At 47.0% G+C, this 17,660-nt stretch overlaps 1 protein-coding gene and 1 pseudogene across 1 annotated transcript; one reads left to right on the top strand and one right to left on the bottom strand.

Annotated features, from left to right (window-relative positions):
- The first annotated feature begins 223 nt into the window (after window positions 1-223).
- Pgbd2 (piggyBac transposable element derived 2) lies at window positions 224-2,231 on the top strand. Its single transcript, XM_013111510.2, is given in 7 exon segments — window positions 224-1,124; window positions 1,126-1,318; window positions 1,321-1,440; window positions 1,442-1,690; window positions 1,692-1,820; window positions 1,822-1,903; window positions 1,906-2,231. Coding segments are annotated over 7 exon segments (1,086 nt in total). The 5' UTR covers window positions 224-1,017; the 3' UTR covers window positions 2,112-2,231.
- Window positions 2,232-11,708: 9,477 nt separating this feature from the next.
- LOC110340464 lies at window positions 11,709-16,408 on the bottom strand (annotated as a pseudogene).
- Between the last annotated feature and the right edge of the window lie 1,252 nt (window positions 16,409-17,660).

Raw genomic sequence — 17,660 nt, 5'->3', positions numbered from 1 at the left:
TCTTTAGCCATATTTCAAGTGCCCAGTAGAGACTTGTGGCCCATGGTTGCCAAATTGGGTAATTCTAAGGCAGAACAATTGCATCTTCACAGAAAAGTCAGATGATTTTGTGCCCCCATGCCAGGGAACACATCAAAATGTCTGGAGATTTTTGTCATGTTGGTATTGTGCTGGAGTGGTATATAAGTGCCACTCCAAGTGTGTGGCAGTCAAAACAACCGTGTGGAGTCATTCTTCTCCTTCTACCGTCACATGCATTCCAGGGACCAAACTCACGTTGCCAGGCCTGTGTAAGCCTTTACCTAGTGAGCTATCTTTTCAGCCCCTGGAATTTTATTCAGCAGTTAAGGAGGCTGAGGCCCTGAGCGCTCTTGAGGAGGATGAGTTTGGCAGCCACAGGGAGGTTTTCATTGTACCTCCCGACAACGACTCTGGGGACTTCACTGACGAGGATTCTGGGAGGAAGACAGTGGCTGGAATGGTGCCCAGCTGCCTGACCGGGTGCTGCATGCTTCAGTCGTGTCTGAGGACTCAGACCCACCACGAGGGGGAACTATGACAAGTCAGAGCTGCAGCCAGCCAAGAGAAGGTGGAAGTCAGCAGTGGAGACTCAACGGGTTTGGACCAAGAGAGACATCTGGCCAGACTTTGGTAGCTGAACAGCCTCAGATCCTCATATAGAGGACCTCAAAACCAAGGAGCTGAGTCCTGTGGGCCTCTTGGAACTGTTTTTTGATGATGGGACAATCAGTTTCATTGTTAATGAAGCCAACCATTATGCTCTACAGAAAAACATCACCCTCGATCTCACAGCCCAGGAACTGAAGTGTGTTTTGGGCATCTTGATTTTAAGTGGGTACGTCTCTTTTGGGAGACAACTCCTGACTCACATCGCCTTGTGGTTGATGCTATTAGAAGGGACAAATTTGAACTGATCTTCTCATACCTGCTTTTGCAGGTAATAGTGAACTCAATGAAAGCAGTAGGTTTGCCAAGGTCAGGCCCCTTGTCGTCTGTATGAACTGTAACCTCCAGAAGCATGCGTCCCTGGAAGAGTTCTACAGCTTTGGTGAATTCATCTGTGAATACTTTGGGCACCAGCGGTCCCAGCCGCTGCACTCGGGAGCCAGTCCGGCTAGGCTACAAGATGTGGGGTGGAACGACCAGCAGAGTCTGCCTAGTGTGGTTTGAACCTTCACAGGGCAATCTGTTCACCAAGCCAGAACAGGGCTTGGATATAGGAGGCAGTATGGTGGTCAGATTTGTGGACGCACTTCAGGAGCATGGCCTGCCATATCACACACTTTTTGACAAGGTCTTTTTACAAGCATCAAACTGATGTCCATTTTGAGGGAAAAGGGGGTGAAGGTCACAGGAACGGTTTGTGAGTGCAGAACTGAGCGTTGTCTCCTCAAGGATCCCAAAGAACTGAGGAAAATGAAAAAAGGGCTCGTTTGACTTCAAGGTGGACAAGAGCGAGGACATCGTTGTGTACTGCTGGCACAACCACCGCGTGGTGAACATCTGCTCCAATGCGGTGGGCACAGCGCCAGTGAGGCTGACCAGCCGCCGCTTGGGGGCAGCCAAAGCTCGGGCACAGGTCCACCAGCCATCACTGGTGAAGCTCTATCAGAAGGCCAGACGGGGTAACCGGTTGGACCAGAACATCGCCAAGTACAAGGTGAAGATTTCGCCACATGAAGTGGTACTTGAGCTTCGTCAGCTACGTCATCGACACAGCCCTCAACAATGCGTGGCAGCTGTACAGGGCGCGCTGCCAGGACACGCGGGTGGACCTCCTCGCCTTCCGCAGGTACGTGCGTGGTACGCGTGTATCTGGAGAGCAATGTGGACACTTCCTCACCGAGGAGGCGGAGCCGGAGGGTGGAAACTGAGAGCCGCTTCATATGATTGGACACTGGATTGTCCATCAGGACAAGAGGACCCGGTGTGCCCTCTGCCACTCACAGACCATCACCCGCTGTGAGAAGTGCCAGAAGGGTGTCGATGCCAAGTGCTTCGGGAGTACCACATTCCCTGAGACCCGAGACCTGTCTTCTCTAGCTATAGTGACATCACTGGGACCATTTGCAGCTTTGTGGTGCTTTTGACGCCAATCACTGATGACTTAGTTTTGTATTCTCTCCTGGGCCCCTTGGAGGCATTTCGGTGGGATCTGGACAGGTTTCCTGGAACTCCGGAGTCACAGAATACTGAGTGTTACACAGCTCATATGGAAAGGTATCCTGGAGCTCGGGAGGCAAGGACCACCACAGGTTATAGTAGTAAGTTTAGCAGCTTACAGCCTTGCCTCAGGGAAAGGCTTCCCCAAAGTTTTGGCTCCACTCTGGCAGGACAGGGTCTTCCAGCTGGGGATGTTTACCCAGTGTAGCAGTTTTGCTCAGCAGGAGGTTTCTCAGGGGAAGTTACTACAGTTCAGCTCTGCTCCCTGAGAGTGGAGAGCAGAGAGCCCTGCTCTACCAAGGGAAGGTTTCCCCTGCAAAAAAACGTGTTACAGGCCTGCTCTGCTCTTCCCGGAGTCACCTCTGCTTTGCTGCGGGCCCCCGCAAAAGATGTTTACCCAAAGTTCATCTCCAAGGGGTTTATTGGGAGGGAAGAATACAGGAGAGTGGCTGCCCTCTGCCAAAGTGGGATTGGTCAGATTTTAATGCCGAACTCAGATTGGCTAGAGCTCCTGCTCAAGGATTGGTTAGTTTTCTGCACAGTGTTAGGGTCAGATTTGACTCTGGTTTTAGGACCAACGTGTGTTTCTTTCTCTGGTCCTTTTTAGCCTTTTGGCTCCAATTTTAGGGCCAGGGTGCATTTCTTTCACTGACTCTGATTCCAGGGACAAAGTGTGTTCATTTGGCACTGGTCTCAGGGTCAATGTAGGGAAAAAGGACCAGCCAAAGAAACACACCCTGAACAGAGCCAAAGAAACACACTTTGGCCCTGCAACCAGAACTAAAGAAATGTACCCTGACCCTGAAACCAGTGCCAAAAGAACACACTTTGTTCCTGGAATCAGAGTCAGTGAAAGAAATGCACCCTGGCCCTAAAATTGGAGCCAAAAGGCTAAAAAGGACCAGAGAAAGAAACACACTTTGGCCCTGAAACCAGAGCCAAATCTGACCCTAATCCTGTGCAGAAAACTAACCAATCCCTGAGCAGAGCTCTAGCCAATCTGAGCTCAGCACTAAAATCTGACCAATCCCCATCCTGGAAGCCCTATATAAACCCTGTGTCTGTTCATCTTGTGGCTGTTCCTGCTACCCGGCTGTCCTCTGCTACTCTGGCAGAGGGCAGCCACTCTCCTGGATTCTTCCCTCCCAATAAACCCCTTGGATGAGCTTTGGGTGAAGATCATCTTTTGTGGATGCAGCAACAGAGCAGAGGCGATCCTGGGCAGAGCTGAGCAAGCAGACAGAGCAGAAAGAAGCAGAGTTGTTACACTCGGCTCTCCAGGAGCAGAGCTGAACTGTAGCAACTTCCGACCGAGAAACCTCCTGCGGAGCAAAACTGCTACACTGGGCGAACATCCCCAGCTGGAAGACCCTGTCCTGCTGGAGCAGAGCTGATACACTGGGGAAGCCTTTCCCTGAGGCAGGGCTGTAAGCTGTTAAGCTTACTACAACCTGTGGTAGCCCTAGGCTCCCGAGCTCCAGGATACCTTTCCACCTGAGCTGTGTAACACTCAGTTTTCTGTGACTCCTGAGTGCCATAATACCTGACCCATCCAGCCCCAAATGCCAACAATCAGGGTGTAGGGAGCCGCCCCCACATTCTCCGTTACAAGATGGCGCTGACATCTGTTGTCGGAGTAAACAACCTTGGTGCGCATGTGCCTGCTACTTTTCTATCCCTTACTCTCTGCCTCTCCTGTGGCGTCATATGGGCTGACTAGCAGGAGCCAGTCAGGAGATGACACGTCCAAGGCAGGGACTGCTGAGCTATATAAGGGTTGGGCTTTTCGCTCCCCGGGTCTCCGCTCTGTAAGCTTATGCTCTCCCTCTCAAGACGCATTAAAGCTGTTCTGCAGAAGGATCCTAAGTGTGCCGCGTCGTTCTTGCTGGCGAGACGGTAGCGCGGGTCATCAGGGAACATTTCTTTGGTTCTGGTTGCAGGGCCAAAGTGTGTTTCTTTGGCTCTGCTCAGGGTGTGTTTCTTTGGCTGGTCCCTTTTCCCTACACCCATCACGGTTCTGTATTTTATGTATTCTATTATGCCTACATGTCCTGTAAATTAGTATTTGTTTTAGTAATTGTACATGTTTGCAGACCTGTATTTTATATTTTATTTATTTAAATGTATTCAAACAAATGTTTTGCCTTAGTATGTATTTGAGTCTGGGTAAAGATAACCAAAGTCTTGTACGAGTATCAAAAAGTAAAATAATTACACAGCTCAGGTGGAAAGGTATCCTGGAGCTCGGGAGCCAAGGACTACCACAGGTTGCAGTAAACTTAGCAGCTTACAGCCCAGCCTCAGGGAAAGGCTTCCGCAGTGTATCGGCTCTGCTCTGGCAGGACAGGGTCTTCCAGCTGGGGATGTTCACCCAGTGTAGTGTAACAACTCAGCTCTGCCAAGGGAAGGTTTCCCCGGCAAGTGTTATAGCCCTGCTTGCTCTGCTCTGTTCTACTCTGCCCAGGATTGCCTCTGCTCCATCGCCGCAGCCACAAAAGATCTTCACCCAAAGCTCACCCAAGGGGTTTATTGGGAGGGAAGAATCCAGGAGAGTGACTGCCCTCTGCCAGAGTGGCAGAGGACAGCCGGGTAGCAGGAACAGCCACAAGATAAACAGACACAGGGTTTATATAGGGCTTCCAGGGTGGGGATTGGTCAGATTTTAGTGCTGAGCTCAGATTGGCTAGAGCTCTGCTCAGGGATTGGTTAGTTTTCTGCACAGGATTAGGGTCAGATTTGGCTCTGGTTTCAGAGCCAAAGTGTGTTTCTTTCTCTGGTCCTTTTTAGCCTTTTGGCTCCAATTTTAGGGCCAGGGTGCATTTCTTTCACTGACTCTGATTCCAAGGACAAAGTGTGTTCTTTTGGCACTGGTTTCAGGGTCAGGGTACATTTCTTTAGTTCTGGTTGCAGGGCTAAAGTGTGTTTCTTTGGCTCTGCTCAGGGTGTGTTTCTTTGACTGGTCCCTTTTCCCTACAGAAATGTTTTTGCCATTGTTTGCATGACCTGTGCTCTAAGGCAGAGACAGAAAGATACAGATATCCTAGCATGTGATGAAAAGCTCCCTGACCTTAGCTATCTCACACTTGCCCATAGCTGTCAGACCATGGGGACATAGATAATCTGCTGTGCATTTACTCAGAGGGCTGAGCTGCAAAGCTCATATTTGCTTGATAAAAATGCTCTCCTAATGAGGTTGGAGAGATTGCTAGTTAGGAGTACTTTCTGCTCTTATAGAGCACCTGAGTTTACCCAGCACTGACGAGCCTCAGTGCCACTAGAGATACTGACATCACAATCTTTCTCTCCCCCAACACTCCTGCTCCCAATACGGTGTGCCATGATACTCCTGTCCAGCATGCACAGCCTGAATTCAAACTGGCAGACTGAAATTGAGCAATGTTCTACAAAGCACTTGAGTATACCCTTGGGAAATATAAGGGCCTTGGAAGACAAGAGAAGGCCCAGAGTTATATCAGACCAAGGATGTGAGACAATGTGAGGTGTGATGCTAGCTTGACACACACCAAAAGTCTTACAAAAGAGAACACTAGAACAGCTGATGAAGGTTGGAAAAAACATGTAGTTTAGCTTGCAGTATTTATACACATTACTCCCTGGCTTTGATAGTTGGACACTGGTCATCTATGCAAGCTAGATAAAGGGAGCCAGTCAAATGGTGGAGACTTTCTGTAATCTTAAGTCATTTCAGACTGCACATTAGGACAATATTCATGCATGTGAGGCATTGTTTCCTCCTTAGAAATCTAGCCTGGGGCAGGAGAGATGGCAGCACTTGAAGTGCATTGTTTTGTTACATTTATTATTATTTGAGGGACACCTGTTTGTGGCATATGAATGAAGGTCAGAGGACAACTTACAGGGGTTGGTTCTCTCTTGCCATATGGGGTCCAGGGAACTGATCACGGGTCAATATTTTCAGTTGCTAATAACACTAACACACACAAACACACACACACACACATGCTATGTGATATGTATATAAAGATGTGTACCTTTAAACTTTTAAAAAGATATCTAAGCTAGACACTTTCAATACTTTTATGTAATTCTTCATTGGTTCTTTGGGAGTTTCACACCATGCACCCCAATCCCACTTACCACCCAATCCCTCCATAACCTCCCCTCACCCTAGCAGCATCCCCCAAAAAAGTCCCTCCAAAATCAATTCAAAAGAAGACAAACAATGACAACAAAACACACCTCACTGCTCTGTCTTTCCAACACCTCTTCATCCTAGTGTTGTCTGGAGCTGCCATGTGTCACACGGTATATTGTCTAATCCGCCCCACCCACAACATGTTCATTTCAAGGTTCAAGGCCTCTAACACACCATCTTCACGGACTCTCACCAAAACTCCTCTTGGATATTCTGCTGTTGCCCCAAGTCATGGAGATCCCCTGATAGTGTTTGGCAGGACCTGGCCCTTCACACACTCCAGCAGGTCACAGATGGAGCAGATGTAAGGGTGGGCCAACCCAAGACCCAGGATGAGGGTCTGGGTGGTAGCTGAGCTGGCAGAGCCAGATCTCCTAGGCCCATGCCATCAGGGTCAGTTCTCCCACGACAATGATGAGGAGTGGGTCCCTTGCTCCAGAGTGTGTGGGGATCCAGCTCTCCCATGGGGGATGGAACTTGCTCTCCTGCTGCAGTGTCCAGCAAGGGGCAAGGCCAGATACCCCAGTAAGGGGGGAAGTCCTTCTGTGTATATGTTTGTCTTATTGGTTGATAAATAAAGCACTGTTGGCCAATAGGGAAGCAAGATAGGTGGGACTAGGATTAGAGAAGGATTCTGGGAAATGTAGTCAAGAGTAGACAGTCACCATGTAGGAAGTGAGAGAAGTAAGAGGTCTAGACCCTTTCTCTGGTAAGAGAAGACCACAAGGAAATACTCAGATTAGCAGTTATGGATTAATAATTAAGTCAGAACTAGCCAATAAGAAACCATAGCAAACGGCCAGCAGCTTCATAATTAATGTAGCATCCTGCATGTTCATTTGGGACTGGTATGGCTCTGGGACCAGGCTGGTGAGAAGAATGCTCATTACATCCCAGGCCCAGCACAGCCATTGAATTTCAATACACATGGTTCCTATGACCTCCTGTGGCAACACAGGCCATGGATATCATAACAGACCCCAGATGCAGCAGGAGCAGAGACTCAGACCTGACCCTTGTGCTTGGACATCACCGTGTCTCCAGTGGCAGCACAGCCCACCCAGATTAGTATGGCCCTGGTGGCAGCAAGGCCCTTGGACACCAACAAGGTCTCAGCTGGCTGCTCAGGCCCCAGGTATCTGCACAGCTCTCAGTGGAACCAGGAGCCATGAACATCAACTCAGACCCTGGCTGCTGCTGGGCCATGGACCCAGACGTGGCCTTAGGCAGTAGCCCAGACCCAGATGACACCATGGCCCCATGTGGCAGCACAGGCCACCCAAATCAGCAGGGCCAGGGGGTGGCACAGCCCTCAGGCACCAACATGGCCTCAGGTTATAGCCTAGACTCTGGGCATCCATGTGGCCTTTGATGTTACCATGGGCCATGGATATTGACACAGACATCAGCTGTGATAGGACCACAGACCCAGGCATGGTCTTCCTCACCATGCGGTCCTGATGTCACCATGGCCCCAGGCAGTACAGGCCACTCAAATTGGCATGGCCCCATGGCAGTGTGGCCCTTGGATATTAACAAGACCCCTGGCATCAGCATGACCTTCAAAGGTATTAGGAGCCACAGACATCAACATGGACCCTGGCTAAGATAGGCCCATGGCACTTTCAATATTTCTTATCAAGAAGTTTGTTGTTAGTCAGGTGATGACAGCATACACCTTTAATCCTAGCACTTGGGAGGCAGAAGCATACCTATCTCTTGTGAGTTCGAAGCCAGACTGGTATACAGAGTGAGTTCTAACAGCCAGGAGAATGTTAAGTTCCCTGATACTGGTTATAAGCTACTTGATGTGGCTCCTGAGGAAGAGAAATCTCTCCAGCCTTGAGATACACTTATTTGTAAATACCTAAAAAGTAAGTCATTTACTTTTGACTGGCAAATAAGCAATAATATTACAACCTCTGCACAAAGTCTGAAGGTCTGTGGCATGTACTTAAGGGATACACACTTTCAAAACTTCTCCTTATGTTGAGCAGATTTGGCCAAGGACAGACTTTTTTTTTCTTTTGTTTTGTTTTTTAAACGGTCTCCATTCAGCCATTGTCTCCCCCTGCTCAGTAAGTCGCCTGTCACAAGGAGCCAAAGCAAACCATGGTTAATTAACCATGATTTTGAGGGGACAGATTGTTGAGAGACAAGAGTGGGAAAGTATCCAGCTGAAAACGGAATTATTTATATCAGATTTCCCAAATGAAAACCAGCGGAGCTCAGATCAGAGTTCCTTCTGCAGGTTGCTAATAATTCCACTAGGGGGAGCGTCTCGCTCCATCACCATTTTCAGACACAGGCTGGGGTTGCATTTTTGTAGTTGTTTGTCCATAAGCTGCAAGTGCCTTTGATGGAATCTACACAGCCTTTCAGCGTTGGGATCCCAGAGCCCCGAATACCTAAAGATTTATGAACAGGTGAGGGAAAGGAGGAAGGTGGAGTGCCAGCTTTCCGAGCTAAGAGTCCTTCAGGAAATAGCATGCCAGTTGAGGAACCAGATACCTGAGAGAATTGTGATGGGACAAAAAGATACGTCACCCAGCAGAAAGGCCATCTACAAGTGCGCGTGTCCTGGCTTTTGTTTCATCTTTTCGTTTTCAAAACTTTTATTCTTTTTTTTTTTTTTTCCGAGACAGGGTTTCTCTGTATTGTCTTCACAGAGATCCACCTGCCTCTGCCTCCCGAGTGCTGGGATTAAAGGCGTGTGCCACCAACGCCCGGCCCAAAGCTTTTATTCTTGTTTAGATTATTGTACAAAAATAAGCCTCATAACAAACGCTGTCTTTTCAGCACACATCTGTTTTTGTACACGTGCATATGTATGTGGGTGTGTGGGAGAGGATGTCTTTGTGTGGCGTGTGCATGTGTTTGTGTGTGCGAATGTGTGCAATTTGATAAACCCTGGATGAGCCAGTCACCCTCTGTCACACAAATACCTTGTGACGCTTTTCTCCCATTCTGTCCCTGTCCCTTTACTCTCCGGATGCCAGGCAGCCTTTTCATACCCTCCCCCTCCACAAATCTCACATGATCCCCTGAGCTCTGGAGTCCTTTCCCTGAAGTCCTTACCTGTCTCTTGACATGTTTTTCCCTGCTTTTCTCTAGTGGTTTCAAAGCTTTAGGTCTCACATTAATGTCTTCGATGCATTTTGTATTGGCTTTTGTGCAGGGCAGGAATGCAAACATAAAAGGCACAGCGGAAGCAAGAGACATCCTGGAGCCAAAGTCCTGGGGAGGGACCTGCCTATCTGAGACTCCCATCAGGGCTTTGCTTCCTGGCAGACCGACCTCCTGAAACTCAGTTGCCTCCTGCTGCTCCTCTGAGTGGCCACAGGCAGAAAAGTACAGGCTTAGGACCCCTAAAACCAAGTTCTTGGCACAGAGGAGAGTTATTTACCCCAGAGGGACAGGGGAATAACAAACAAACACAGGAGATGGAGAACTAGGGAGACAGGGAGGGAAAAAGAGAGATGAGGCAGGGATGTTTGTCCCAGAGGACAAAGGCCTGCCTCTGGATAGAAGGGAGACCCACGGGAAAATGGAAGTTTGTAAACAGGAAACTCCATGATAGAATGGAGGTATTTAATTTTAATCAGGATTGGTGCGCTTCCAGGTTTGGGTGACCCGCCCTGTGTTGATTGGTCAACTGGTTGTTATGACCCTTAGGTCCTCCCAGGGTGGTTGCTATGCTCTGCACGTCACTGTTGTGCACTGTCCATAAAGCACAGCCCTGCCAGCTAACTTTTGATTGGCTCCTTGCCACAAGGAGGGCATCTGACCTCCTAGTGACCGGGACAGGAGCAGCATGGTGGAGGGGTGAAGGGCCCGAGCTAATGGGGAAGCTGGTCACTACATCCCCCCCTTCTCAAAGTACCTATGAGAGAACTCAATCTTGAATCCTGCCTGTTAGGGCCTCAAAGGGGTGTTAACAGGCCCTGCCAGTAGCCAACAGATTCCAATCCTGAGACTGTTTCATACCTCTAGACACTCCCCTTACGCTGCCCTTTAAGGTCCCTGCCTCGAGGTTGCTTGGGGTCTTTCTCCAGCCATTCGCCATGGTGGTGGGGTGAAGGGCCCAAGCTGATGGGGTTGGCTTGTTAAACATCTACAATAAAAGACTCTTTGCTTTTGCATTGAAATAGGCCTCTTGGTGATTTTGGGGTTCAGAATTTGGGCACAATAATGTTAATTAAGTGAGCCAAAGGGGGCTTTTGATTGCTGGACTTCAATACTCTGATAGCTGGAACTTGATAGTCAGCCTCAGGAGGAGGAAGTGGCCAATAAACCTTGGGGGCTAGCTTTAGGAGTGTAATCTAACAGTTTTTAGCAAGGTTGAGGGAATGGGGGAGAAGGGCAAGGCCTGCCAGAGCCTTCAGGTGGCTTCAGAAATCCTTAAAATGTTCATTAGCACAGTGCATTTGGGTCTGTTATGAGCACAGGGATAAGCAGGGCTGAAAAGCAGCACCTATAGTTGAGAGATTGATCATACAACCTGCTGGAAGGAGTGATGCATAATCAAGGGGTGTTTGGGGGACCTTGTAAATCTTTTTTTTTCCTTTTGAAGGAATGTTAACTTTTTTTTCAAGGATAAAAAAATTACTTTTAATATCTTATGCAATTTCTTACTTTAAAAATATTTTTAAAAAATATTTTCAGTTCTCTTTTCTTGATAATATAACTGAGATATTTATTTTATAGGTTTAAATTACCTTAAGATTGAATGGAATAATTAGCTACAGTATGGTCCAGAAATTAAAATATACAAAAGAACTTTATAAACGGATTTATCCCTACTCTTGGTACACTTAAAGTCACAAAGTACAGGTTCATTTTTAAAGTAAAGATTATAAAAATGAAACTAAGTCATCCAATTTTTACCAAGATATGACAAGAAATCTTTACAGGCAAAAAAAAAAAAAATGCAGTGCCCCAGCCCGTAGGGTCAGTCAACGGGGACCTTAGGGGAGGGAGTGAGAATGGGGGGACAAGAGACAAGAGAGACGGAGACAAGACAGGATTCTGATCAAGTCTCGTTTATTGAAAGTACCAACAGGGCTTAAGTAGGGCAGGTAGCAGAAGGGCAGGGGAGCAGAAGTTCTCCTTGGCAGGGTATGTTCCAAGGACACAAGTCTGCAGCTGGGGGAGTCTGGACTGCAGGCCAGGTGGCAGAAGGGTGGGGGAGTCTGGAGTGCAGGCCTTGAAAATGTGCTGTACAGGAGGATAAGCAGACACAGAGACATAGAAACTTAACTAAGTGTTAGTCTCTAAGAATACAGTAGGAATATTAAGATGGCTTTTATTATGCCATCCTTATTTAGGATCCTCCACAATGCAGAAATAACATTAGCAGCTTAGATTTAATGTCTTAAAATCACATCAGTTCTACAAATCGCTGCCTCTAAAGACAGAGGGTCTACCACTTCTACTCCATGTGTCATGCTTACAGCAAAAGAGAAAAAGTGCTCTAACACAATGATCAGACTCCTTATATCCTAAACAACTTTCTTTAAAATGTAACAATCAAAGCATGTTTTATATTTACACTTAGGAGTATAACACGCTAAATTTACTTTACATGGAAGAACTTGTATCTTGACATAATATCTTAGAAACATTGCTTCAGTTATATTCATGGTCCACTTAAGTTTTCTAGTACACATCAAGATATTTAAGATAAACATCTACAATGCTACTCTCCTTTTAATAGCAGAGATATTTAATTTTCATTATTATTGCCTCTACTTGCTGGGATGTACAAGGTCCTAGATTCAATCCCCAAATGTTGGGAGCCCCTCAGGTACCTTGATCTTTTGGAGCCAAACCTGTGCTTTCTAAAGTCTAAAGATTTGCGTAATTGGCCTTTAGCCTTAACAAAGGAGCCTTCTGGGGGTACTCAGAAGAGAAACAGCATAGGTAGAGCATAGGAACATCATGACCCAGAAAGCTTGTCCAAACCCAGCCAGCCCTAACCATCACCTAGACAACAGCCGTTAGCCCACCCATTCCTCTCCCTCCTGTACTTTTTACTTTGCCAATATCCTGCTCTATATGTTTAAACAATACCCTGCTACATGCACACCTGCTGCGCAAAACAACCCTCTCACCCCCTCCCATTTTCCTGCTCTACCAAGTATATTAACAGCCCTGAGAAAAATAAAAATTGGCCACTTGATCAAATACTTGTCTTGTGGCCCTTCTTTCGTGTCTCTTGTCCCCATCCCTGGTCCTTAGGTCTCTTGCTCCAGGTTGACGTCCTACAGGTCGGGACACCCAAAGAAAGGAAAATAAAAATAAAGAAAAACTTTTGAAAACAATGGAGGAAAGGGTATCCTTTTATTAACTGGAGAAGAATTCTAAAAAGAAACATAACAAGAGCACAACTTTGTTGCTGGCTATGTTTCACAGAACTTAAATATTCACTTCTCACTCTGCTATAATAAACTAAGTCTGCTGATTTAATGATGCTACAAAATAATGGCAGAGTGCTGGAGATGTAGTTCAGAGGTAGAGTGCTTATCTACCGAGATAGGCGAGAGAGACCCTGAGTTTGCTCCCCAGCACAAGGAACAGAAGGCTGGAGGGGTGGGGTAAATAACCAGCAGTGTTAGGGGGCTGGGGTGTAGGCCATCGGTAGTGTGCAACCAGCATGCATGAGTTTGGTCCCTAGCACCTCACTAAAAAAAGGGGGGATATGGCACTTGCTGCGAATGTGCAAGGCCATGGCCTCAATTCCCCCAGCACTGAAAAAAAGACTATCATAATTACAGGCTGGGGATGTGGCTTAGTGGACACAACAAGTACCTGGCATGCAAAAGGCCCTAGATTTGGTTCTAGTCCCTCCCCACCACAATAACCACAATAACAGTTAAGTGTGATAAAACTAATGACAATCTCTTGAACTCCAACCTACCTCTCCTTCCAAATAGTACTTTCAAATAATCAACAGGTTACCACCACCAGTGTAAGATGATTTGTCAGTGTTCTAAGGTATAGTGTTTGGCATTAAAAAGTATGTTAGAGCAGGCATGGTGGCCCATGCCTAGCATCTCAGTACTTGGGAGGCAGAGGCAGGAGAATAGCCACAAGTCTGAGGCCAGCCAGGTCTCCACAGTAAGTTCTAGATCCCACCAAAAAGAAAACAAAAACAAAATTATGCTCAGCACTTTCGATCTATGATTTAAAAACCAACAGAAATCAAATATCAAAACCCCAGTGGTTCCTGTGACAGGGTCAGCGTCCCCTTCAAGTAATGTTTCCCTCACAATTAAGGTAATATTCATCATATCTTTTTCTTTTAGTTAAGGTGGAAAAATTGCTTCCTAAGTTCATAGGTTGTGAAAGCCACAGTTTGGGAGGGAATACAGAGGATGTAGTTCAGAGATAAGCCAACCCTTTCTGAATCCCATAGTGTCCATAGACATACTTCATGGTCTCCCGCATCGTAAGGCACTTTTCAAATTGTTCCTAACTGCATTCTCCAACAGGTCACATCAAATAGGTAGGATATAGTCTGTCCTATTGCTCCAGCAACACCACCACAAAGTCAGTTTATTTGAGTTTTCAAAACTAAGACGTTGGGGTTGTCAGATGAAGGTCAGCCAAGCAGGGCGGGAGCATAGGAAAGCCCAACGCTCTTCAAGGTACCAAAGGTAAAAAAGGACACTCCCGCATATGGAGCCATTCCTAATATAGTAGGCATCAGACCTCTGTAGAATGCAAGGAAACCCTTCCTTAGCATAAACTGTCTTGAACGCATGAATGATCCCTGAGTAGGTGTGCTCTCCTTTCACCTGGAAGGCTAGACGCATCCTAACCACATCAAGAGGGTTAGTCAAATAACTGCTGTCGTGCCTGCCATGGATCCAGCCATCAATCTGTGCACGTGACCAGAAACTCCCAGCTTTGTGGTAATGAACGTTTTGTAATGCTCAACTTCCATGGACTGAATTGCACAATAGGGAAAGATTCGAATCATCATTGCACCCTTTCCTTTATACAGTCCAAGGTATCCTTCTTTTGGGGGAACAGCACGCAGTGCAGAAAGTACCCGTAAATGTTTGTAATGGTGGTTGTGAGCTTGTAATAAGACCTTTACTAGATCCAAAGGAGCAACTGTGGTTTTTGGCACAGTACCCAGCAATACCTCCGGCCAGGAAGGAATGCAGCCAGTAGAAGTCTCGGAGCGAGGTCGGACCTCCGCTCCCCGCTGCCTGTGGCACCGCGGGTGCAGGGTCAGCCGCCACCAGGACCGCCGCCGCCATCGGGACCTGCGCCAAGTCCTGAGCCTCTGCTGCCAACTTACAAAACTCTGGGCAGCACCATGGCTGGAGCCGGCTCTGACAGGTGCAGAGACGCCGGGTGGGCGGGGCCAGATCAGGAATATTAACAAATTTTAACAAGTTCAGTTCTGATTCTTTAAGCAGGCATATCTGGAGTTATTTTGGGGGAGATCTTAGACAGAGGTCTCGGACTCCCCAGGACCCCTGGCCCTGAGTCTGGGGTCACTCTGTGATTTCCAAATGTTGTGGAGTTTGTGACGCCTGAGAAAAGACTATAGGATCAATTCAATTATAATTAAAAGATTTATTGATTACTGCTAGCTGTCTCTGAGGCAAACTTGAGATTGCCATGTGAAACAGTCAGAGAAGGAATTTGAAAGGGGAAAACCCCAAGAAGGGCTGGACCATCTGCACAAGCAAGCCAAGGCTATTCTTCTCTGCCAAGACTAGGTAGGTAGTCCTTGAGTGTCTGAATAAGCAAGTTACAGAAGCCAAAAACCAGTGTTTCAGGCAGGCTACATCACTGAAAAACCAAACCCAGCATGGGTCAGCGGGTCATGAAAGCTGTATCCCCAGAGTTGACAGGCAGCTCCAAAATTGTTACTACTTGTATAACTTTGTGGAGAGGGGCCTTGTGGATGTTGATTACTTCTGGAGCCTGTGAGCATCCCAGGAGGGGACATGTCAATTCTGCGGAAGTAACTGTCCCTCTAGCAGAACCGCACTCCCAAGCTCTGTAAATCTGACACTCAGCAGCTTTCCGGCTCCTGGGCAATCAGAGCTCTTTCATACTGACTCTGTAGCTCGTTCTGGTTTGTTTGGAGCTGTAACTGAAAGTAGCTGTGTGTTCGTGCTAAAGCCTAACAGTCTTTTCCAGGGAGGTAATGCCTAAGAGTAAACGCAAATACTTACAATTGGACTAGCTGAGCCTCCTGCACCCAGTTTATTTATTTGTGTCAGTTCCTCACTGGTAAATAAAGATGGAAGAGACCCTGGGATTTGGTTAGGGGAGAGAAGTCTGCTGTGTGGGGAGCCTCGGTGGTTGTGGAAACAGATTTTGACACTTCTGATGTAACAAGTGAAATTTGGAGGAAAAAAAAGTGTGTGTGCCTCTGTGTGTGTGTGCCTCTGTTTGTGTATGCGTGTGTGTGTGTGTGTGTGTGTGTGTGTGTGTGTGTGTGTGTTCTTCCTCTCTTCCTCTCTGCCTTATTTTCAGAGTCAAGGTCTCTCACAGAACTTGGGATCAGTCTATCTCCACCCACCTCCTTATAGGCATGTATTGCCACACCTGGCCTTCTACATAGGTGTTAGATAATCGGACTCAGGTTCTCGTGCTTATACAGTGGCATGGCCTTTGAGGCATCTCCCCAGGCCCTGAAACTGTATCCTTAAAAAGCCACGATTAGGGATTGGAGAGGGATCTCTGAGGTTGAGAGTGTATACTGCTCTTGCAGAGGACACAAGTTCTGTTCCCAGCACCTACCTCAGGATCACAACTGCCTCTCAACTCCAGCTGAAGGGAATTCAATGCCTTTGGCCTCCCTGGGCATCCCTACTTATATGACCCCCCCCCACACACACAAATAAAATATATCTTTAAAAAATCCATTATTGCTGAGTGGTAGTGGCGCACTGAAAGGTTCAGGCATTACTCTGGCCTGCCCTGTTACCTGGCAGGATGCGCTCAGGCAACACTCTGGCCAGCCCAGAGTTCCGTGAGAACGAGGCAGGTGCAAAGGACCCCTTTAAGGGGCTGACCCCTGCCCGTTTACTCTCTCTTACTCCTCTTCCTCTCTTACTCTCTCTTACTCTTTTGCTCTTGCTCTTACTCTCTCTCTCTCTCTCTCTCTCTCTCTCTCTGCTCCCCTTTTCCCTCCCCGTCCACCAATAAACTCCACGTGGGATCGTTGAGTCGTGGTCTGTGTCTCCTTACTGGATAAACCTAAATGTTTTAACAACACGCACACCTTTAATACCAGCACTCTGGAGGCAGAGGCAGGTGGAGTTCAAGGTCAGCCTAGTCTACAGAGTGAGTTCCAGGAAAGCCAGGGCTACAGAGAAACCCTGTCTCCAAAAAAATCGTTTATTAAAAACATTTGGGGGAATACCTGAGGAGTATGTGGGGGAAGGAAGGGTGGGAATGATATAAATATAGTACTCATGTACAAAGTTATAAAAAATACATATGTTTATGTAATATACTCTTACTAATTTATGATAAACACTAATGCATGTTACATGCAATACATAATATATGTATATGATGAATATGTAACATGTACATATATCTCTGTATCTGGATATAGATAGGTATGTATATACACCTAGCAAAGAGAAAACTACATCTATGTTCTAAGACATAGAATTTACACCCTGCTTTTCCAGCAGGCTCACAGTGAATCAGAGTCTGCACATCAGTTTCCTCAGTGCTGGAGCTGAGTTAGAGTCCCTGTGACAAACACATAGCAGTAACAGTCATATTACTTTAAAGTGCAAGCTTGCTTTCTCACAGTGAACACACTGTAGCATAATCTATAATATAAACTTGACCTCAAAAGTGACCTCTGAGCATCATCAGGATGACAAACAAAACTGCGACTTCTTTGCATAAGCCACTGCACCACAAGCAAGTCCAAAGTATCAAGAAAAGAAAGACAAGACGTCCAGCTGTTTGTACTAGTTTGTACTAAGAGAATGCATGTGTTGCCTTTATTGCCAGGAGAGAGGGAGAGAGAGAGAGAGAGAGAGAGAGAGAGAGAGAGAGAGAGAGAGAATGTCTTTATTGCAAGTGCTGAGAGGTCTCTCTCTTGTAGGAGGGAGCAGTCTTATATACAGGCTTACAGCACAGTGGAAAAACCCCAGGTGGAAGACAACATGTTTTCCTCCTGCTAGATGTTGATGTCAGGGGGTCAAGGCGGGGCAGTAAGCCAGGACTAGAAAACAGGAAGCACTTGGACTGGAAAACAGGTTGCACTTGTAGGCTGACCAGCAACTCACAGAGACCCCGTGGG

This window comes from Mesocricetus auratus, unplaced genomic scaffold (assembly GCF_017639785.1).
Source record: "Mesocricetus auratus isolate SY011 unplaced genomic scaffold, BCM_Maur_2.0 Super-Scaffold_100007, whole genome shotgun sequence".
In the NCBI taxonomy this organism is placed as follows: Eukaryota; Metazoa; Chordata; class Mammalia; order Rodentia; family Cricetidae; genus Mesocricetus; species Mesocricetus auratus.
This window is presented reverse-complemented; position numbering and strand designations above follow the sequence as displayed.